We start from the raw sequence: 24,518 nt of genomic DNA on the forward strand, positions 1-24,518 counted from the left end.
AAGCAATTTGCATTCCCTGGCTGACCATTTTTGAATTCTAAATGCCTGTTTTTCTTCAGGATGCCCTGGTGTGGCTTTCTGCAGCACGAGATAGTGGTAGAATGTCCCCCTGGAACTGTCATTGGGCGAATCCACAATGAGTATGTCTTTCCTTGCCATTTCCGAAACAATTTTGAATTCTGTACTTACATTGTAATTTGACCGCCTCGACCAAATTTCGGTAAGTTCCGATTTTCGTGACCGAATGAAATTGTGCTCAGCGTTTTTCGACCCAAACCAGATAGTTTTTAACCGTATCGACCGAAATCGGATATGGTTCAAAAATTCAACTTCGGGATAAAAACTGTTAAAATGGTTCTGTTTGACCGAATTTGTGTATGTTTTGGCAATGCTCGATTTAAGGCTCTACCATACACGAAATATCTTTCACCGTGCTCCAGATATCTCTCGAGTTTTTGATCAACCCAGACCTCTCTCTCGTGAAGGGATTTGTGGTTGTGATATCCTACGAGGCTATCTTGGTGGAAAAATAATTTATAATTCCAAATAATTAAATTGTTTTCTCTTTGAGCACAGCTGAGATCTACGTATATTAAAGATAGTCTGATCAACTCAGCGGTGTACCAAAGGGTTTAGATACAATGACCTTGGGTAATGATATAACATAAATAGAATAGTTCACTGAAGGTTACATCACGTTACTGCTATAGCAGTAGCAGTATCACATACCCCCTCGAGTGAAACTTGTTTTCTTCGTTATAGAAATAATTTATAATAACAACAGGAGTTTTTAGTCTCAATCTTAATAGTTTGTTTCAATTTCAAGTGCAAAATTTTTGAGTTTTTTTTCTTCAATCTTTGTCCAGTTCTACCCTCTAATTGGGAGTTCAATCTACTCCCTGGTCTAGGGTGGCGTATCCGAATTTGCGTCTGAATAGGTGTCTCTCCGGGAGCCCAGTCGTCTTTCAATCGGTATGTCATTCCGTGTCTTGAAGTACGTTAGTCGTCTTCTTAATAGTTGCAGGACCGCCTTTAGAATCCCCCCTGATAGTTCTTCCTCCGAGATTTCTTTGATGGAATGCTTTACTGGGTCGCCAAAAAGTTGGGGTTCTTTGCTATTCATTTTCGGGAGCTTCTCCTAGCCCCGCTGTCTTCCATGCTGGTGACGTTTGATGCGCCTGTTTGGTGGATCGAATCGTTCATCTCTTTTGCCCGCGGATTGGTTTTTTCCTCTCAGATCGTGGGCCAATTTTTGTACTCCCATCTTGAGGACTTGGGTTTTCCATTTAGACGGCTTCGAAAGGTGTCTAGGATTCCGATTTTGAAATTTGTCTAAGATGTCTTCAGGTTTAATGGACATATCCACTTTCTTCAGTTTTTCCTTCTGCTGTTTCCGGGTTGTTGAACTGGATTGCGTTTCTTTGTTGGTTTCCCCTTTTTCTATTTCGGATTGACTGGCTGCCGACGCAATTTTTTTTCTTGGTCTTTCACAATTTTTTTTCTCGGATTTTTTTTCAAAACGACCTCTTCTTGGATTTTTCGTTCGCATGACGAACCCGGTCTGCCTTTGTTCGGCTTAGCCCTCTTGGTTGCGTGGTTTAGTCCCCTCCCAGCTTCTGTGTCCTTCGATGTGACTTTTATGTGGCTCTGTTGGGATCGTTCTAAGGGGAAAGACAAATCGGCCTGCTTGCAGCTCTTAATCTGAGTCGCTTTCCTCCAACCTCTCCGGTGAACTGACCTTCTGGAGTTTTTTCCTTGGCTCCGCTAATGAGCTCTTACTCGAACCTTGAGTTAGTTCTGGCTGCAGACTGATTTTCGCTTTTGCAATATCCGATTTCCGGTAGATTGACGCTTCGGATGTTTTCACTTTCGACCCAGTCTCACACGCTTTCTTTTCCTTTAAGGGTTTCCTGAGTGCCTGGCCGCTTTTTCTACAGAATTTTTCCGAAGATTCTTTTTCTTTGGTGAAGGCGGGTTCTCCTCTTCCTTTTCATCAATGAATTTCTTTTGCAGGAACAGATCACTTCTTCCCTTAGATCAGGATTGAAGTTCCCGGTTGCATTCACAATTTGTCGTATGTCGTTCTTCGCGGCATCTCTGTTTTCTTCGTTCCATCTGGCGTTTGCTTCGAAAAGATCCAAAACAGTTTTTGCTTGTACATCGGACTTGTGTCACTGCTGAGGGCCCCCTTTTGACGATTTTTAAGTTTTCTCTGGACTGATCGATCCTTCTTTTGAGTTGCGACGTTGTCAATGCAAGTTGTTCCAGATGTTGTTTGTGTAAATAATCAGAATTCGTTATAAATTCATCACGTATCATTTCGTTTTCGTTTTTCGGGAGTCCTTCGAAAAGTGCCAGAAACGGAGAATCTTGTATGGTTTTTTGTTTATTCTATCGCAAATCGCAGATTTTTGTGTTGAGGCAGAGTTTGATCGAAGCTATTGTACATCGGACTTGTGTCTCTGCTGAGGGCCCCCTTTTGACGATTTTTAAGTTTTCTCTGGACTGATCGATCCTTCTTTTGAGTTGCGACGTTGTCAATGCAAGTTGTTCCAGATGTTGTTTGTCTAAATAATCAGAATTCGTTATAAATTCATCACGTATCATTTCGTTTTCGTTTTTCGGGAGTCCTTCGAAAAGTGCCAGAAACGGAGAATCTTGTATGGTTTTTTGTTTATTCTATCGCAAATCGCAGATTTTTGTGTTGAGGCAGAGTTTGATCGAGCGTTTCTTTTCTTCTAATAATATTACACCCAGTTTTCGCTTCATCGTTTGTATAGTTCGTTCCACTAGTCCACAACGCCGGTGATCTTCTACAGGGCAGAATTTTTGCTCAATATTTTTTTCCGTTCAATGTGTTTCCCTTAAATCCAGACAATTGATCCAAACGAATCGATTCCGGGATGCCATGTGTATCAATATAAGTTGCAAAAATTTTACCGTAGGCTTTCCACTCGACATTTTTGAAACGTTTACTGATGGAAATTTCGAGGTTTTATGAAAAGCTGATATCAAGTAAATTTTTTCCGTTATGATTTTCTATTGGACCCGCATAATCTAGTTGTTGTTTTGTTCCTGGCTGCTGAAGCAGTGGTAGTGGCTTCGATGCGTTTTTAGGATTTAGATATTTTGCATTCTTACCATATCTGGTACAACTAAGGCACTCTTCCGCGAGATTCACTATGTCCTTGTGCATTGAGGCCTCCACTGGTATCTTGATTTTCCCAGCATCGCTTTCTGTCCCGGGTGTCTTCGGTGGTTTCGTTTTACTACTGCCGGGCGCAAAACTCTGCAGAATGATGTCGTTTGTATCTTCCGTTGTTAGCTCTGCGAGGAAATTTTGGTCGAATAGTTTCCAAAGATTGTCCAGTGAGTCCTCCCCTGAAGTCCTCGAGGTGGTTCGAATGTGCAATTTTTGATTGTACATCATTCTGCAGAGTTTCCTTAGGCTGTGCGGGTGACATACTGATTGGAAATGGATAATTTACTTCCGTGGCCACTTCTAGTTTGCGTGCGCTACTTGGCGGTGTACTTGACGCTCCCCGATTAGTTTCCAGAAGGAGAGGATTCTTTGACTCCCTCTAATGATTTTTCGCGTTCTCTGTAACGTCTCTGACTTCTTCCTCCTCTGACATCTCGTTTGTTTTGTTGAGGGATCAGTTCCACCGCGGATCCATTAAGCTCTTCTCCCTGTCGTCACCTCTCCAACGTCCTTCCTACGATCTGTTTGGGTAGTTGCTCTCGCTCATTTAAAAAAAAACTTATTCGCTAAAGTTGTTTTTTTTTGCTTTGTATTTTTTAAATTGGCTCTGTTCATTTTAGACCGTTTTGGTTGCCATAGCAACAATGAAGGGATGAGTTTTGTACTCCTTTTGTTCTACAAATTTCTAGAAGCTTTTCATTCCGGTTGAGTTGCCAATTGTTTTCTAGCCTACTGCTCATGCAGTCTATAGCTTTGGAAAAGAGTTAAATGTTGCTACTACGATCTTTTCTTCTAATTCAGATTATGGGTATAAATCCTTAAACGAACCTCGTGATAAAAAGTAGACAATCCCCATGTCCTTCCCTGGAATGTGAACTATTTTGAATTGATAGGGCAATAACCTATCTACCCACCAGCTCAACCTGGATTGATACGTTTTGTTTGATTTGTTCCCATCCGGGGCTGATGTTTAGTGGTCAGTGGTAATGATGAATTCTTTTCCTAGTAGATGATGTTTGTATCTGTCAACTGTCCAGACAACCGCGAGTAATTCTATTTCATTTGAAGAGTATTTTTTTCTTGCATACTTAGGTATCTGGATGCGAAAGAGATTGAAGCCCACTCCTCCTCATTTATTTGCTGCTCCAGGGTGGCCCCAATTTCCATTGTGGCATTTAACCCGTTGGGATTTCTAGAATTTTTAGATTTTTTTTGTTTTTTTTTCTTTTAGTAGTGGTCAACATTTTTAGTAGGACTTGCCGCGTTTCGAATATTTTTTATAGAAATTTATACTAAGCAGGAAGGATCTTAATTGTTTTAATGATTCAGGTGGTTTAATGTTTTAAATGGGTTCTGTTCTTGGGAAGTTTGGATTAACCCCCGATTCCGATAGGTTATGGCCCAGCCAAACTACCTCCATTGAAAATTCCAATTTTGTATTTTCGATGCCACTTTTTCATCGTCCAGATTTTTTGGCACTTTTTCCACTAATTTTGCATGCTCTGATTCTTCGCCTTTTGACACAATGAGAATATCGTCCAAAACACAGAAGGTGTTTTTGGCATGGCTTATCGTTCTGTCCATGGCTTTTTGGATCTCGGCGGGCATATCAGCCAATCCATAAAACCCTGTTAGGAACCTTATTGTTCCCGTAGAATTACCCCCCACAAAATTAAAGTTTCACTGGCGGGCTGTATCTGCAGCCAGTTTTAATTGACTAAACGCATATTTCAGATCCAGCACCCGGAAGTAGAGTGTGCCTTCTTTGTTTTCAGTACCAATATGGCTCACTCCATCTATAAGTTCATCAACATTCGGCCCCTGACAGTTTTTTTTTTGAAAAATTGCCTGTTTATCGGTTTTGCATCTAATCGTCCTTTTCAACGGTTTTATTGAATCGTCCTTTTCAACTGTTATTACAATTGGGGCTATGACACAATCACTGATACACTTGTCTAGTTTTGTGATATGGCTTTCCGTCATTAGTTTCTTAATTTCCGCTTCATTTAGCTTATCTTGTATATGGATTGGAATTCTCCTCTCTTTTTTTTGGGCAATAGGGTTACTTGGAATTTGAACTCACAATGTGATGTGATTCTGTGAAATTCCCTGCCTTTCGAACAAAACGTTGAATTTTGTTTAAAATTTTTCGTTCCAAGCCTCACAATGCTTGCAGTGTAGCACGTCAAACCTTCACAATTCCCTTGGAGCTGAATTGTGTTTGGCTGATATCCCCTTGTCCTTGGAGGTCCGAACGCATTGTGCACCTATTTCTGCGTTTCGTTACGAGAAACGTGGCTCCCTCCAAATCCCAGCCTGCTGAGCGTAGATCTGTCTTTAATGCTCCCAGAATAATAATCGGCTGTTTGTTGTAGTCCACAAACTGTGCCTCCAGATTTCACTTTATCTGGCGGTATAAATCTTTGAACTTTCTATGATTTCTTTTGTTGTCGAAAGACATTGGAAAGACATTGTGCTTAGGAAAGACATTGTGCTTCCCGCATCCACGGTTAGTTGTATTATCTCACTCTCAATTCGTACCATAGCCTTGAGTAACTTCACTTTGTTGGATGTTGGGTCTCTAAGGAGATTTTTTTTTTGTATTATCACTTGCTCCCCCTTTATTTGTTGGTCTGTTTCTTTTATTCTCTCCTTGACTACTCTTGAGATTCTTTCTCCATGGTATGTATGACTGCATTGACATGATCTCAAACTCGCTACACGACCAAAATCTTCAATTTTTAGATCGCATTCCTCTTTTCAGAATCCTCCGTTATTTCGCTTACTTGTTGAGATCTGCCCATTTTCGCAAAATGGTTAGGTTTACTGCAGTTCTTGCATGTTTTCCACTTTATTTTGTACTTGAACCCTCAGAGTATCTTGTCGGGGTATGTTTTTCATCTTTGATTAAACAAATTGGGAACGATTTCGTCCTCTATAGTTCCCAACTCAGATCTTGCTGCTTGGGCAGTCAATGCCGCGTGAAATGTCTCTAAAGTCTCTCCTTGTTCCTGCACTATCGTGAAGACTTTTTATCTTTCATATATTACTTCTTCTTCCCTTCCATTCCCAGGGAGAGGAATAGTCCTGATACGAGCTTTTTTTGTACATCGTTGTAATAATTGTTGTCACAAATCCTTGGTCCTTGTGCTCTTATCTCTTCGTATTCGAGTGTCACTCTGTCTCTCGCTAATTTGTGTCTGAGATCTCCGGCTGCTCTTGCAGTTGCTTCCTTGGCATTTCTGGTCTTGGGGTGGTTCTTCCAGTATTTCTTCAAGGTCTTCAAGAATAATTTCTGAACTGACATTTTCCTTGACCGTGACTGCTATTGGAAATTGTTCTAACAAAATTTTAAAATGCCACGGTGGGTGTAGATTCGCTGAAGCCCAGAATACTGGTATTCACATATTAGTACGATTTTACTGAGATGAAAATCCTGCTGGCTGTGCCATGTGATATCCTACGAGGCTAACTTGGTGGAAAACATTTTATAATTCCAAAGAAATAAATTGTTAATCGAGTTAATAGTATTCTCTTTGAGCACAGCTGAGATCTACGTAGGTTAAAGATAGTCTGATCAACTCAGCGGTGTACCAAAGGTTTTAGATACATTGACCTTGGACAATGATATATTATAACTAGAATAGTTCACTGAAGGTTACATCACACGTTACTGCTATTGCAGTAGCAGTATCACAGTGGTCAAATACTCATAGTGTGCTCGACTTTGAAAACCAAAATTTAAAATGAGCACTTCGATCGGGGTAGAACAGTCACCTTTTATAACTTGTCCTTTACATGATGAGATTTGCTTGTGAAATCCACGAATGTTGAAAACTGCTCTCCTCTCTTCTCTAACGTAGATAACGAGATCCCAAATGTTTACTGTTGGAACAAACTTTAAACAACGGGAAAGATCTATGTATATGAACAGTTGGATAATATGTTCGGAAGGAATGCTATAGTAGAAGGATATACCATCTTACGTGAGAAAAAAACATGAAAAAAAAAGAACATTTCATATTTTTTCTTGTAATGAAAACTTAAGTTGCAGCCAGTATGACATGTTACTCATGCACAGTGGAACTTTTGGCCCAATATTTTTACAGTAAAACAGGAGGTTCCATCGCTCACTTTCGCGTAAAGCAAATCTTTCGATAAGTAAAAACCAATAAAACACTGAACCGGCTTGTTTTTTGTAGGAAAAAGTTCATTTTGCAAAGTGTGCACGACTAGGAAAAAGTAAATTTCACAAAGTGCACGACTAGGAAAACGCACACTTTGCAAAGTGCACGATTAAGAAAAAGTACATTTCGCAAATTGCATGACTTAACGCCGTACGTTAATTCACCTCATCTGTGGAGTTCCCTATGCATCAATTGTACTGTCCGTTTTAGATGCTCAGGGTGGCGCCAGACTTTCAGTGTGAAAAGTGGGGAGGAGGAGGAGATATTCAAGATAGTGGGTCCATGTCGCACCGGTCGATGCGTATGCTGTGCATGCAAGGATCACACATTTAATGTGAGTCAAGGTCAAAATCAAGAATATTGCATATATTTGGTTAATACAATATCACAGCTAATGGTCTTCGAAAGCAAACAAGTTTCAAGATATTTGCGGCCCGGGTCGAGGTTCCAGAGTCATGTCCAGATTTTGTGGTCGTGCAGCATCCGCATTCAGTTCCAAATTGCATAATCGCCCCAAGTGCTATGATGAAGTCAGTCTCGGTCTCTTAATCGAAAGATCAGTGACTCGAAGCCCAGTATGATTTTGTTGCTTGACGATTAAGCAGCAATTCCGGTTTCAAGAAAAGAAACAAAATTGCATATTGGGTTTGAACAGGTGCACAACAATTATTCTCAAGAATTAACTGGAGAACTCGTATTCGTTTGCTTGTGGACAAACATTCTGCATACGTGCCAACAGAGTGATGAACTGTCAAAATTTTATAGAGTGAAGACTTTCTCGTACCCCTTTGTCGATACAACATCATCTTACTCTCTAATCACTTATTAGGCCAAAGAGTTGAAAATAGGAAAACATACCCGAAGGATTTAAAACACGTTCATGACTTTTGAGGCGCTCTGTCTGATGGATTATATGGGAGAGATCAAACATATGCAACTGTTCTGTTTGCGTTAGTCACCCGGGTTGAAGTCCCAGTTATACTTATCGATGAAAAAATGCTAACCCACTCTTAGTACGATTTTCATGGATTTTTCCGTGCTTTTTCATAGCTAAATTATTTAGCGCTTATTTATCGAAAAAAAAACTAATAAATTAGCGATAATTCATCGGTGATTTACCAATTCAAAAAATTCAAAAAAAACTGTCCTAAATTAGCGATAAAAAGTTGCTAATTTATCGCTGAAAAACGGCTCTTTTCCAGTTCCCCCCTTTCAAATTTTACTTTGAAAAGCTTATTTAACCTTGTCATAATGCAATGAGATTTGGCGTGGTGAACAAATCAACAACTGTGAACAGATTTGTTCTTCATACTTTACAGCGTAACATCACGCATTTAGCCGTAATAACACGTAAAACAAACATAAAACTCGGTATTTTGAAAGGTGGGGGGGGGACTGGAAAAGAGCCAACGTAATTTTTTGGTACAATTGTAGCTTATTACTCGCTAACAAATAACCCACAAAATAACCATAATAAATTCCAATCGATTTTTTTTCTTCAAATTTTCGATTTGAAAAAAAAGTTTTGTCCCGTGTCTTGTTTTGAGTTGAAATAGTCATTTGAGATTTTATTTCAGGTGTAACACTTTGCTGAGCAAACTATGTTATTTTTCCAGCGCTAAATTAGCAATAATCCATCGATAAAATTTGCTATTGTGGCAATGAACATTGATAATTCATCGATGGCGATCGCTGTTTTTTTTCCACTTTTTTATCGCTAATTTTCAATGTGAGCTCAATCCGGGCATCAAACAAACAATGACAACGCCCTCCCCTAAATATTTTAAGGGTATTGCTCATTTTGTTAGTTTGGGATGAAATTGTTTTATTTTTGTGTATGTGACCCTCGTTCTTAATGTAGATCAACAGTGCTGCTAATGGCGAACAGATAGGTGCTTTGACGAAACAGTTCTCGGAAACGGCTAAGGTGGTTCACACAAACACAGACAACTTCAGTGTATCCTGTTAGTTACTTGGATGCTATTTTACTAAGAAAAACAAGGGGTTCGGTCATATAGCTTCTCTTTTTTTCTTAGTAATTTCAAGTTCGAGTTATAAGCCTCATCTTGCAGGATAAAATTTTTCGACTTGCCTTTATAACATCATGCATATTCAAATGGGTGAATATGTAAATATAAATGAAATTACCATTAATTGGGGGGATTTATGATAGTTATATCAAATTTGAACTAAGAAATTACAGACAAGATTACGTCTCTCAGTCCTGGAAACATTAAAGTTTGCAAGTCCAATTTCTCTAAAAAGTGAAATTTATTCTTTAAAAAATGTAAAAAGTTATCAACTTGACTAAGCGAGCAGAGATGATTTTATGAAGACTTAGACCGGTCTTTTCTGAAGCAAGAATGAGTCAATTTCTCCTCGCGATCAATTTCTTCTCAAAAGTATTACAGTTCTTAGTTTTTTCATTTGAAACTTCTGTTATCTTTCGATTTCCTTTCATACTTTTTATAGGCATTCATTCTTTCTCCTTTTCTTTAGAATTCAAAAATAACATTTCAGCCATTTCTTCTGAGATAACTTGTCGTGTTATCATCATCGGTTACGGACGGCAACCACGTCATCGGTTTTCTCTCGTACTCCTCCTGGCAGTCAAATTTACAATGGAGCCTTTCTTGCTCCTCTATATGCGCAGTTTAGTTAAGCATTGATTTTTTTCTGTGTCTTCCGGAATCCGCAAATTGGGACAATTTGTTTTGGTAAATAGGGTAGTTTTGTTTCCTGGTTACGGATATTCACGTGTCTACACAAATCCACCACTATGAAAACAAAGAGCAAATTATTAAAATTTGAGACAACCAGACAAAATTGATTTTCTCGAAGCCGTTTTTAGTAAACTTAGAAACAACAGTCCTCTAGGCAAAGACTTTATTGATTATGAGAAGATGAGAAAGAGTGGGCTTGACGAGCAGCAAGCACCGAAAAAGCTTCAATACTGTTTCTCAATCTGGTTTAAATAGTTACAATTACTTACAAGATACTTGGCAGAAAAACGGAATGGCTGTGTTCAAAGACTTTTTGCAGTGGTGCAACTACAAGGATGTTGATCCAATTTTGAAAGCCATGCAAATCGTAATTCAGCTTTATAATAACAATGGGATAGATATGTTTAAACTTTGATGTTGGTCTCACTCGAATATTAAAAAATGTACCAATATTTCTGCTCCAAATGATTTTTCTTCAGAAACTGTCACTGAAAATTTTATACAGTGTCAAAATTCTAGATTTTCTCAATCAGAGGTTTATCAAGGATTTTATTGAGGGGGAGGCGAATTTCGCCGACCCTTTTTTTAGGTCGGCTAAATTGGCTTTCAAAGCTCTCCAAAATCATTACAAAAATCCTATTTAGGCAAAAAAATTTACGCCGGAAGCAAATTTTTGAGAAACAAGCCAAAAAGCACTTTTTAGCCACTTTTTGGAAAATTTTGACCAAAAAATCTGTTTTTTTTGGCGCGCGCTCCTCCATCAAAATTATCATTACGAGATCAAATTTGCACTGGATCGACCCACAATTTGGCGTGTATTGATGTCTGGAATCCAGAGACAAGTTTTTAAACATGATAAAGTTTCTCGGAACGATCAAAGAAAACGAAAGAACATAGGCAGATCAATGAGAGCGTCCTTGTTGTTAAATCCGCATGCAGTTCACAAAAGACACAGTTTGGCCTCATAAAAATAAAAATTATGTATAGGCATCATAAACAAACTTAAGGGTCGGTCAGCCAAAAAAGGATGTTTGAAAACCCCCTGGGGACCCAAAAACGGTTTCGACCCCCTGGGTACGCTTTGGGTTCGGCTTAGGACCAAATCCTTGAAAGGGACAGGAGCGTCGTCCCCCGAAACCGGATTTATAAAGTTTGAGGGTTTTAATATTACATGTTGGAGATAATGAAATCGCCCGAGCATCCATCTTTCTTCTTACGCTGCGAACTAATCCAACCCGGAACTTCCAAAGCTGAATTATCTGCCCTGATACGAGTGACATATTATGACGTTGAACTCAATGCATCAAAGTCTTCCGGTTGTACAAATTCCGTCAGAGAAATGATTTACAATGTATTCACTTCTTTACAGTTGATTTTTCTACACTGTGACCAACCAAAGCCCCCTCCTTGGTTCTATATTAGGCTATATACTTTTTGCTGATTGACCCCAAAGATGCCTTTGGCAGTAATGTATACAAGTTTTGGGGGAAGCGCACGCAAAAAAACGCCAGCTTTCCAAAAATTGCCTCAAAGGTCTTTTTTGCCTGTTGCATAAAAATAAGTTTGATCGACCTAGGAACAAAAATTTCGACAGAGTTTTCAGAAAAAAAAAATACTTCTCCTCTCCCTCAAGAAATTTTGATCCGTCCCGGGAAATAATGACATCAAGATTATTAAAAATGCTGAATTTTTTGTTGTTTCAGTTCCCAAGGATTTGCACGTACGAGCCAAGGCCTTAGTACTGAGCTCAGTGTTTCTCATTGTAAGTTCATAGATGATTTTATTTTAAAAAATTTAAAGGCATCCCTGCGTTTTCTTGGTTCTGAAAAATAACAAATGTTTTTTTTTGATATTTTTGAGGAACAAGACCCTATGAAAAAGTTGAAAATGTTTTTGAAAAATACTAGTTTCTGTACACGCAGCTCTCAGAAGACAGATTATCCGATGAACACATTTTAAATTGTTTAATCTTGGCTTTCGGTTCTACAATTGATGCAGCGGCGAAATTAATTTTTTGTTCCTGTTTAAAAAAAAACATGCAACTGTTTATAGAACAACTTCATGATACTTATGAAAAAAAAAGAAACCCAGATTTGAAAAAAATGTCCTTCTTAGAATTATTGTGACTTTTTCATTTTTTTTTCCTTCTGATAAGTTACTGAATCCTGGCGATTCTTAAGTTCATTGAGGGAATTCCGAGATCCGGGTACTTTTGCAACAAGCAGACATTGACAAGAAATGAAATTACAGTTTTTAACACAGTAAGCGGAATAATTTTGAAAAATCTGCCCGGATTTCTAGAAATTTAAACGTTATTGGCCTTCTTTGGAGAAGCTAACATTTTTTTGGAACAAAAAGTGTTCAAGTCTCTGAATATGCCACTTTCAGCAGACAATTTGAAATAAGAACTAATTCGACATTTGGAATTGTTTCAGGATTTTCTATTTTACGAGTTCAATGCAGCTAAAGAATGCTGTATCTGGTGCAATTGTGTAATCGAGTGTATTGGAGTCTTGGGAGACTTCAATTGAAGAGACCGCAAATTATAACTGCTATAAATTTTGATAAACTATTTAGCGCCAAGAAAAAGATTATTTTGAAATGAGCCACAAAAAAACTCACCGCATAATCCTTGAGGTTTTATAAGGATAACAAGCAGGCGCGGATCTAAGAATTTCTCGAGGGTGTAATCTTTAGATGCGGTCATTCCACTCAATGCGTTTTCTCAACCAGAATAGATGAGTTATTGGAGATGCGAGAGGAGAGGTGGGCTTGTAAGACTAGGAGGCAAAAAAACCCAATCACTTTGTCTCGACATTGAGTTAATTTATCGAAATATGTTTTTTGAATCGGAATCACGACAAAAAGGGCACAAAAATGATATCACGCTTATCCTCACTTGGGGAAATTAAGCTTCACGATCTTTCGAGATAGGAATGAACGACAAGAATTAGCATTTATTGTACAAGCTGAGCACAAAATTCCGATTTGATTTATTTCTGAAAAAAACTCAACTTCTTTTGATCTAGGTTTCTCAGAAAATCACCATTGACTTTGTTTGACTAAGAATACATTTGTATTATGAAGAAAAAACAAAGTTTTCACACAAAAAAAAACATTAAAATAAAAGGCGTTTTCAAATGTCTTTTTTTGAATTAAGTTTTTTGACTTATGTCACCGGTAAAATGAGGCTTAAAAACTAGTCAAAAACTACAATTATTTGAGAAAAAAATCAAAAAACTAAAAAAATTAGCCTTATTGCTGTACGAGTAGTGCAGAATGGAGATTCTGCCTTATTATGTATTATTGCAAAAAAAAAAGAAATAAGAAACTTGCAGTTTTTATCAAATGAATCAACGCAAAAAAAAATATTCTTATATGCGCAAAATATATCTATAAACGTTCGTCACATACAAACTGTAGAAATTTCAGGATTGAACCAATGGCGTTTCACCGATTGGAAAAATTTGAAAAATTTGAAACAAACACCGATCATGGTTTAATAAAACGGTTCCAAAAAAGTAAATTTTCAGATTTTTTTGAAGATTGTCGTCATGTCTAAACTTTTTTGTAGCTAGTTTTTTTTGCCTAATCACTGATCATAAACTTTAGGCAGGCGAAGGTAGATTAAAAACACGAGAGTAGAGATTGTGTTAATGCATCTTTTTTTTAACAAACTAAAAACTTCATTTGTAACTGTGTGTTCTTTTATTTTGATTACCAACATCCAAATGCTACTTTCTTTATCAAATTTTAGGCTTTTTTACAAGAAGTAAGATGCTGTAAATTTGCATCAAAACCAGCGAAGTACTAGAAAATTAGCTAACTAGGCTAAGGAAGGCAAATCAAATAATAAAAAAATGTATTTATTTCAAAACAAAAAAACAGTGAACTTAAAAAGTGAAATTTGTCCTGTGAAATACTATTGCTTCAATATTTTCATTTTAATCTTACTCATTTGTCAAATGAAGAGCGCAATATTACGCTGAAACAGAAAATGTTGGAAAATTTTACACAAGTGGACAAAATTAAGCGCAAATTCAGGATTTTACATTGTAAAATGCCTGTTTTCAGAGTGCATTTTAGACAACATTTCCTTTCAAAGTCAGTAAAATTTTTGCATAGACCAAGAGCAAATAATCAGAGCTACTATCGGTGAATGTTTGGTTTTATTTACTTACCACTGTAATCCGGGACTAAAAATGCCATTTTTCTTCATCTCAACTAATTTTTGCATTGTTGTGAAATCTTTCTTGAATAAGCGGAGTAAAGATTTGCTCATGCAACTTGAAGCATTTTCAGCGAGAAAAAGGAATCAATCAGTGTGAAACTTTTACTAAACTCAGACGTTTGTTACTTTTTCACGCGAAGTAGAAAATTTATTTCAGAGGAGCAAAACTGGCATTTTCAGACCCGGATTACAGTGATAAGTCAATGAAATCAAATATCGTTGTTTTTACTGATGGTAGCTCGGATCATTTGCTCTTGGTTTATGTAGAAATTTTACTGAATATAAAAGGAAATATTGACTACAAGGCCTTCTGAAAACAGGCTTTTCACAGGGAGAGCCAATACGCTTACGAAATAATTCTGGATTTTTGTTTAAAAAAACTATATATTATGAAAAAATTGGATATATTGATTGATTTTTCTAACATCGCATAAACCAGTATACACTAAATCTATTGAGACTTAGAGATATAAGAGTAAGATTAAGATCGGTATTAGACTAAGAAGTTGCACGAATCTATCCGGCCGAAAATGTATCATCCGAAATTACGACCCCATAAGTAAAATGTATATTTTCTGCCCACTAACCAGACTTTCAACGTTGATGAATCTCGCCCACTCATTGTCCCCCACGAATATATACATCCCGTCGAAGTCCCAACCCTAGAATATATTCACAACACTAATTATAACCATAAGCTTTATAGTCTAGTCCAAAATAGACCGCGCGAATTCTCATCAAGTAGTGAAGAGCAAACTATCATCAAAGCACTTGAACTCCGATGGCCTATCCTACAAACTAAATACATCACCTGCTTGCTTGCTAAACTCCTAACATCATCGGACACTATTCACAAAATTTTCCCAAATGAATTTTTTGCCGACGAAGACCCTTAGTAAGTATAATTAAGTCTTTTTAACTGATAAATTCCAAACACAACTAACCATTCTGTCTAAATGTTTCTATTTTTTTAGATTTTATCATTCAATCACCTAAAACAAAAAGAAATAAGTAAAAAATTGAAAACTCTTTTCTAGCAATTTTAAATTCATTTTAGCAAATTGCATTATATAATCACAAGCAGTAAGATTTACCTCCAAAAAGCAGTAAATTCACAAGATTAACCCTCCAAAGCAGTAAAATTCCCTCTTACCAAGCAGTAAATTCATAAAATAAAACTCCCAAAAGCAATTAAAATAACATTTCGATGCGATAACATTTCAATGCAGTAAACTCATAAAAAAAATTAAAGATTCCTTTATAAATCTGAATCACTCACTCACCCATAAATCACACACTCTTTCCGCAATCGCCTAGCTCGCCCACGAAGAATTGCTTAAATAATGAGTTTTAATTTTCAGTTTTCACTGATAACAACTCTAACTAGTTTTGACACGTTTCAAACTTTCCGTTAACCCGGTTGGAAAGAATTATATAGTAAATTGAATTAACCCACGCAGCTTACTATCGACACAAAACCACAAACTAATAGCATGACTAAGAAAGAAAAACTCACGGTACACAAACCAGATTAAAACTGGATAAATTATTCATTTGAAAACCACTTTTAAGTTTTACCACAATCAAATAAAACACAAAAAAGTCGAGAGACAAACCCAAACCAAAAGATTCTCTTTTTGAGAAAAGGACACAACCAAAACAAAAAAAAAAGAGAAAAACAAGGAAGAAAATTGAAACAAAGGTTTGAGCACAAAAAGAGACTCTGCATAAAGAGACCATAGAAGTATACACCACTCCTGGCCTCACCAACCAGAGGGATGTCCTGAGCATGCTCTATAGCCGGCGTAACTAACCGCGCTACAACCACGCTTTGTGACTCACACCCTATTTTTGCCAAGAGTTGCTCTAGTGTGAGCGACTTTTAGGAAATAACCGAACTAAATTAAAACGCTTTTGCGATAACAATTAACAACAAATTTTAACTAAAACTTAATTAACAAAAAGTAATTAGATATGTAAACGATGAAAGCAGTATGTAAAGATGTCTTAGAGCCCAAGGAACGAGCAGCTAAGGAGATGACAACCCAACTACATTCCATTTCGGAATGGCAAATCTATTCGATTTGCTGACTAATGTCACTACGCTCAAAGGATTCAAAGCATGGACTCAACATCGAAGCAAAGGAAAACCATTGAACCAGACCAATGACCATCTCGATGTTGGCTACACGTACCGATCCTAGTCATTTGGCACTTCACACGGAAAAGTCAAACTTCACCCTACACGTAGTCTCGCTCTAAACTTAACGAAATCGATACATCATTGCATTGATCAAAGTCTTCAAAAACACAATCACCCAAGAATACCACAATCAACGAGACCCATTTTGAAACACGAACATAAAAATCTTCCTCCGTCAAACACAAACAGCCACACTTCTCCGTTCTCCAAGAAGTCAATGCTCGCAACTTCAAAAAGAAACTACTTCACGCGTCCTTCTCTACATCAAAGAATTAAAAACTAAAAACTCTCTAAACCCCGGATGGGTGGAACCAGTTCTAAACTAGTATTTATAGACCAATTATATATATGATGGAATGTCATATATAAAATAATTATAACTAACCAAACATATTCCATCTCTAACATTTACACTTCTTTGTAAGTGCTGAAACTACTTGTAGTTTCAGCACCAGAACAATTTAAATAAAACTTTGAGTACAGTTGTTCTCCTTCTGGATAAACTCCAAGAACTAACATAAACCAGTATACACTAGATCTATTGAGACTAGGAGATGTAAGAGTAAGATTAAGATCGGTATTAGACTAAGAAGTTGCACGAATCTATCCGGCCGAAATTAAGATAGCGTGACGAGCAGACGGTGCACCTTATCTGAAATAACTCTATGAGTATAACCAAAAGGTCATAACTCAAAAGGGATTTTCGTTGCTATCAGCACAGTAATTGGCTATCCTCCCTGATATATTGTTCTTTTAGGTTAAGCGGTATCCCCATTTTTCATTAACTAAAGAAGTATGACAACTTTTGCTTAAGTAAGTGTTTCACTCTTTATCAAACATATATCTGTGAACGAAATCTTTCATTTCCTGAAAAACCTTAAATATAATTTTTTTGCTGTAATTACACATAGTGCATCTAGATCGAAGTGAAAAGGTTGATCAAATTCTTCAATTATCAAATGATAAGGCTGAAAGTCATCGTTATCACAATTGGTGTTGCTCTACCCAACTTTGTCCTTGGGAGAAGTGTCAAAAATGTATTCTTGCAAGAACACAATAGGCATCGCAACAATGCAGGTCTGAAGCACCTCTACTGGGACAGCTACTTAGAGAGAAAAGCACGCGAAGCGGCCAAGAGTAATTGCACGGATCACAGTCACAGTTTAGAACACGAATTGCCAGATGACAATTACTTCTACTTTCGCAACTCGACTCATATCCAAGATTATTCACTCTTTGCTAAAAAAGCCTTTGCAGACTTTTACAAAGAGGGCCGTGGGTTATTTGTCAACAGAATCGTGTGAGGTCTCAAGCGAAGCTATGACCAACAACAACAATGCGTGGTGGTTTTTGGTTTTAGTCATGAACCAAAACACCATAAGTGTGGGTTGCGACGTTTTTGACTGTTTGGAACATGAAAAGTATTATTTCCTGTGTTTGTATAGAGTTTCCTTGCCCAAAAATGCGACAAGAGAGGAGAAAGCGCGACTGTTTCCAGGGAAAAACTTCTACGAAGTTTGTTCTTCTGAGGTGGGGTGGGGAAGTTGTCACCATGAGTTAAACTGGCAGTGTCGAAAACGTGAGTCGCAGAACGACGGCAGCGAATTAAATTTGACGTGTCAAGCACCGCAGTTAAAGTCGATGATATTAAATTTGTTTTTCAGTTTAGCTCTATTGGTCCTGCTGTAAATTTTATATGCATGTTAGAAACTTCTCTTTTCTTGCTAGTTTTAATTAAGAATTTTCTTATTTAGAGCAAATCCAGCATTTCGAAATGGAGTTCATTTTTGGGAAATTTTGAAAATATGTCAACATTAAAAATACTCGATGAAAATGAGTTTCTGAGCGGCCAAAAGTATCAGGAAAAATTTGGCGATATTAGCTCTTCCTCGTTTGTTGGAGTTTTTACTCCGTAGTCATTTCATAGAAGCTTTATTGTGTATATACTTATATTTGAAGGCTCAGCACTCGAGTTAAAAGTTAAGCTGTAAGAAACCAGGGCGGTTCAGACCCCCTCGCCGCCAAAAGGGTTGCCTTAAAAACTCTTTTTCAAAACTCTATCATTTTCAAAAGGTCTATCATTTTCAAAACAATTTTGAAAGTCCAAGTTTGAACACATCTCCATCTGGTCGAGAAAAAACTCTAACACATTCAAACTTTTTGAGATTTAAATGTCGTAGCTTAAGCAAACATGTCATTGGTAACTCCAAAAGATCTTTGTAAATAAAAAAAGACTGCATTCTGTTTCTCAACTAGCTAATAATCATAACTAAAACGCGGATGGTATTTTGCTATTACGAGGCCAAACTGTGCACTGGATAAGAGCACAGTTTTTTGTCTGAATGTTCCTGGATTCAAGAGACAAGTCTTAAAATATGTTCCAAAACGTAAGTGGATTCCACAAACAAAACTTCAAAGGATTCCGCATACATATACCTGTAACGTAAATTTTGTCGGCAGATTTGTTTTGTTGCGGATTCAGCAACAAGCAAATATAGCTAGTTGCTCTGGATTCCGCAACTGTATGTGGATTCCGCAAAATGTAAGCGGAATCCGCAAATGTAAGTGGATTCCGCAAACTGTAAGTGCATTCCGAATTTTGTTCAATACTGAACTTGCATACGAACAATTAAAAGCTGAGCTGCAATTCTTATCTCTAGCAAGGGGGAATATAAAGCAAAGATTTAACCATTGTCAGCGGAATCCACGAACAAGTCTTAAAACATTGGTTACCTAAATCGGTGGATGTCATCTTTTAGTATTTTGGAAACACAACACCAAACAATTTCAATATTTGGAATCATTGAAATGAGAGTGTATGGAACACACAGCATATTGACAAATTAGGGCAGTATTTGGGATTGCGTCATTCCCAAATACTGATTTTGGAAGCATAACGCCGAATAAATGCAGTAATTGTAGTCATTGGGTTGAGAGTGTATGGAAACACAACACACAGAAAATCCCTAGATAAGACCAGTATTTGGGATTCCATCGACCCCAAACACTGGTCAGAATTTGAAATTGATCAAATCACAAAAATTGGAAAAATGTGGAATTAGTATGGAATACATCCATTATTTGGAGTCATTAGGTTGAGAGTTATTAGAAACCTAACGCATAGCAAATCGTCAAATTAGTTCAGTATTTGGGATTTCATCGATCCCAAATACTGGTCAGTTTTTGGGGTTGATAAAATCCCCAAAACAGGAATAATGAGGAACAAATATGGAATATATCCATTATTTGGAGTCATAAGGTTGAGAGTGATTAAAAACCCAAAGCATAGCAAATCGTCGAATTAGGTCAGTATTTGGGATTTCATCGATCCCAAATACTGGTCAGTAATTGGGATTGCATTAATCCCAAACACTGATCTATTCTAGAAGATTTCTATTCTAGTAAATTTCTATTCTAGTGAAATCAAATCATGTATTTAAAAGATACAATTTTAAAGGCTAGTACACATTTAAATATATGTGAAGGGAATCCGCAAACAAATTACAATTTGTGGATTCCACTTACAATTTGCGGATTCCACTTAAAGTTGCGGATTCCGCAACAGCTTAATTTGACGATACAAATGTTTTACATTTATTTGTGGATTCGAAAAACTGTTCTGGATTCAGCAAATACAGTAGCGGATTCCGCAAAACGCCTATTTTTTGAGCGATTTTGAGCGGAACAATGATTTAGGTATTTGTTTGTGGAATCCAAAAAAAACATAGAAGATCAAAGAAAAGTAGCAGTGTTGCCGATTCCGCGACAAATCTGATTTTGGCCTGTTGCGGATTCCGCTTACAATGCAGAGAATGCACAGTTTGGCAGATTTTACATTTACAAAGCTTGATACGAACACTCACGTTAAAATTATAATATGTATTGCTCGACTTAATTATAAAAATATTCCTCATAAAAATAAGGATCACTACTTAAGGTTTTATTCAAACTTTCGAAGAAAGTGACGTTATATTTGTTCTCGGGGTGTTTTTTTCTAAGAAAAATTTCGATTTTCTGTCTAACCATTTGGAACAGTTCTTTTTTCGAAATAGTTCAAAAAGTAATGTCATCCTGAGCTCAAAATTAAAAAGATATTTCACCAGTGGTCATTTTTCGAAAAAAATGAGGGTTCAAAGATGACCAATTAGACCAATTTAGACAATTTACAAGCGATATATTTCGTGCTGTTTTACGCAATTTATTTAGTGCTAACGCATAAGCGGAAAGTTTTTTGGTGTTAGAAGTTGTTAGATACCTATGCGACTTAAAATTTGTTTTTATCATACCGTTTGAGGGGTGGAATGTCTTTCAAGTTTTTTTCTTTCACAATTTTTTGACATCTTCATCAGTTTTTCTCAAAAGTGAAAGGCTCTTTTTCTTACCCCTCCACCTACAAATTTTTACTTGAAAAGTCTTGTTCATGTTATCCGAATGACAAAAAATTAGCATGCAAACTAATTAGGCCATGACAAACAGATTTGGTTTTCATATTTAACCTTGTAAAACCCATCGTTACACTATAAAACTGATGCTTTTGTGAGGTGGGGGGAGAAGGAAAAAAGAGACAACGGAATTAGTCTATAGACTTTTAAAAGGCAGTCGAATCATTGAATGCTCTAAATCGAACACTGAAATATCTTTCATTGCAACGACTCTTTTCTCAATGTCTGTAAACTCCATGAATAAAAAAAAGTCATTTAAGAATCATATGGGTTCTGAAAATCTTCAGTTTTGAATATATAAACGCTTCAAAAACCGCAGTTTGAAAATAATTCACAGTAATAAAAAGACTGTTCGTATCATTGCGAAGCGCTAATTTTTCTGACTGCTTGCTACGGTTTATGAAATGGTCTTGTTGTTCCGACTTCCGATACGAAAGTAACGGAATATTTGTGCTCGGGGTGGGTTTTTTTTTCTTCAGACAAATTTCGACTTTTTAACTAGCCATTTTTGACAAAATTTTTTATATCACTCAAAAGGTATTGTTGTCCTGAGCTTAAATTTGAAAAGATATTTCACCTGCGATTATTTTTCGTAAAGTTATGAGGGTTTAAAGATGGCCATTTTGAGCAATTTGGGACAATTAACGCGCGATATAATTCGCGCTATTAACGCGTAAGCGGAGATTTAATCCGTCTTATAAATCGTTCCAAATTGGTTGAACGAAGCTTATTTGTCATAATCGATTTGTTACAAGGAACGAATTTTCTCTTTTTGTACTTTATATGGCGTGTGGGGGGGATGATTTTCATAAAAAATTTCAAATTTTAGAAAAAAAAATTCATTTTTTTTATTTCATTTAACTTTTTTATGTTTTTACTGCTGCTCCATAAACCTTAAAAGGCAGTCGGAACATTCAGGGCTTCGCCTTGATACGAGCAGTCTTGTTGTTCCGACTTTCGATACGAAAGTAACGGAATATTTGTGCTCGGGTTGGGTTTTTTTTTCTTCAGACAAATTTCGACTTTTTAACTAGCCATTTTTGACGGACTTTTTTTTATCATTCAAAAGGTATTGTTGTCCTGAGCTTAAATTTGAAAAGATATTTCACCTGTGATCATTTTTCGAAAAAAATGAGGGTTCAAAGATGACCAATTAGACCAATTTGGACAATTTACAAGCGATATATTTCGTGCTGTTTTACGCAATTTATTTAGTGCTAACGCGTAAGCGGAAAGTTTTTTGGTGTTAGAAGTTGTTAGATACCTATGCGACTTAAAATTTGTTTTTATCATACCGTTTGAGGGGTGGAATGTCTTTCAATTTTTTTTTCTTTCACAATTTTTTGACATCTTCATCAGTTTTTCTCAAAAGTGAAAGGCTCTTTTTCTTACCCCTCCACCTACAAATTTTTACTTGAAAAGTCTTGTTCATGTTATCCGAATGACAAAAAATTAGCATGCAAACTAATTAGGCCATGACAAACAGATTTGGTTTTCATATTTAACCTTGTAAAACCCATCGTTACACTATAAAACTGATGCTTTTGTGAGGTGGGGGGAGAAGGAAAAAAGAGACAACGGAATTAGTCTATAGACTTTTAAAAGGCAGTCGAATCATTGAATGCTCTAAATCGAACACTGAAATATGAGGGTTTAAAGATTGCCATTTTGGCCATTTTGACCAATTTGGGACAATTAACGCGCGATATAATTCGCGCTATTAACGCGTAAGCGGAGATTTAATCCCTCTTATAAATCGTTTCAAATTAGTTGAACGAAGCTTATTTGCCATAATTGATTTGTTACAAGGAACGAATTTTCTCTTTTTGTACTTTATATGGCGTGTGGGGGGGATGATTTTCATAAAAAATTTCAAATTTTAGAAAAAAAAATTCATTTTTTTTATTTCATTTAACTTTTTTATGTTTTTACTGCTGCTCCATAAACCTTAAAAGGCAGTCGGAACATTCAGGGCTTCGCCTTGATACGAGCAGTCTTGTTGTTCCGACTTTCGATACGAAAGTAACGGAATATTTGTGCTCGGGGTGGGTTTTTTTTTCTTCAGACAAATTTCGACTTTTTAACTAGCCATTTTTGACGGACTTTTTTTTATCATTCAAAAGGTATTGTTGTCCTGAGCTTAAATTTGAAAAGATATTTCACCTGTGATCATTTTTCGAAAAAAAGTGAGGGTTCAAAGATGACCAATTAGACCAATTTGGACAATTTACAAGCGATATATTTCGTGCTGTTTTACGCAATTTATTTAGTGCTAACGCGTAAGCGGAAAGTTTTTTGATGTTAGAAGTTGTTAGATACCTATGCGACTTAAAATTTGTTTTTATCATACCGTTTGAGGGGTGGAATGTCTTTCAATTTTTTTTTTCTTTCACAATTTTTTGACATCTTCATCAGTTTTTCTCAAAAGTGAAAGGCTCTTTTTCTTACCCCTCCACCTACAAATTTTTACTTGAAAAGTCTTGTTCATGTTATCCGAATGACAAAAAATTAGCATTCAAACTAATTAGGCCATGACAAACAGATTTGGTTTTCATATTTAACCTTGTAAAACCCATCGTTACACTATAAAACTGATGCTTTTGTGAGGTGGGGGGAGAAGGAAAAAAGGGACAACGGAATTAGTCTATAGACTTTTAAAAGGCAGTCGAATCATTGAATGCTCTAAATCGAACACTGAAATATGAGGGTTTAAAGATTGCCATTTTGGCCATTTTGACCAATTTGGGACAATTAACGCGCGATATAATTCGCGCTATTGACGCGTAAGCGGAGATTTAATCCCTCTTATAAATCGTTTCAAATTAGTTGAACGAAGCTTATTTGCCATAATTGATTTGTTACAAGGAACGAAATCTCTCTTTTTGTACTTTATATGGCATGTGGGGGGATGATTTTCACAAAAAATTTCAAATTTTAGAAAAAATTTTCATTTTATTTTATTTCATTTAACTTTTTTATGCTTTTACTGCTACTCCATAAACCTTAAAAGGCAGTCGGAACATTCAGGGCTTCGCCCTGATACGAGCAGTCTTGTTATTATTGTGTATATGTTTCAATTTCAAACAGCGCTTTTGGAATTCTTTTTCCATTAATGCTGAAGATTTTCACATTTACCATATGATTGTTGAACGATTTGTTATTTTTGATTCATGGAGTATAAGGACATTGAGAAAAAATTGACAATCGTTGCGATGAAAGATATTTCAGACACTGTGAAGTCTGATATCATCAAACATTCAGATTTTTTCAAAAAAATCTCTCTTTATACGAGGTCAAACTGTGCATTGGTCAAAACGATCAATTGGATTTTTGTCGCAATTTTGTCGGAACGAGCAAAAAAATTGGAAGAACAGAGACAGAAGAACAATTGAAAGATTGAATTTGGAATCCACTTACAATTCACGAAATACACAGTTTGGCCTCGTAATGTTTAGTGCTATTCGTTTACAAACTTATCCAACTCGGCATAAATTCTCAGTCTGAAAACCAGCGGTGTCCACAGAATATTT

The 24,518-nt window shown here is 36.6% G+C and overlaps 3 protein-coding genes across 4 annotated transcripts in view; all 3 read left to right on the forward strand.

The window, feature by feature from the left end:
* LOC134851138 (kinesin-like protein KIF6) overlaps nt 1-24,518 on the forward strand; it is a 436,464-nt gene that overhangs the window by 288,737 nt on the left and 123,209 nt on the right. The window lies entirely within an intron of this gene.
* LOC134851142 (transmembrane protein 70 homolog, mitochondrial-like) overlaps nt 1-24,518 on the forward strand; it is a 175,476-nt gene that overhangs the window by 23,659 nt on the left and 127,299 nt on the right. The gene's annotated exons all lie outside the window — the stretch shown is intronic.
* LOC134851993 (phospholipid scramblase 2-like) lies at nt 6,559-12,643 on the forward strand. Its single transcript, XM_063868269.1, has 5 exons — nt 6,559-6,566; nt 7,600-7,723; nt 9,251-9,353; nt 11,816-11,874; nt 12,548-12,643. Exons 1-5 carry the CDS (start codon nt 6,559-6,561, stop codon nt 12,641-12,643), a joined length of 390 nt encoding a protein of 129 aa, XP_063724339.1.

This window comes from Symsagittifera roscoffensis, chromosome 7, assembly GCF_963678635.1.
Source record: "Symsagittifera roscoffensis chromosome 7, txSymRosc1.1, whole genome shotgun sequence".
NCBI lineage: Eukaryota > Metazoa > Xenacoelomorpha > Acoela > Convolutidae > Symsagittifera > Symsagittifera roscoffensis.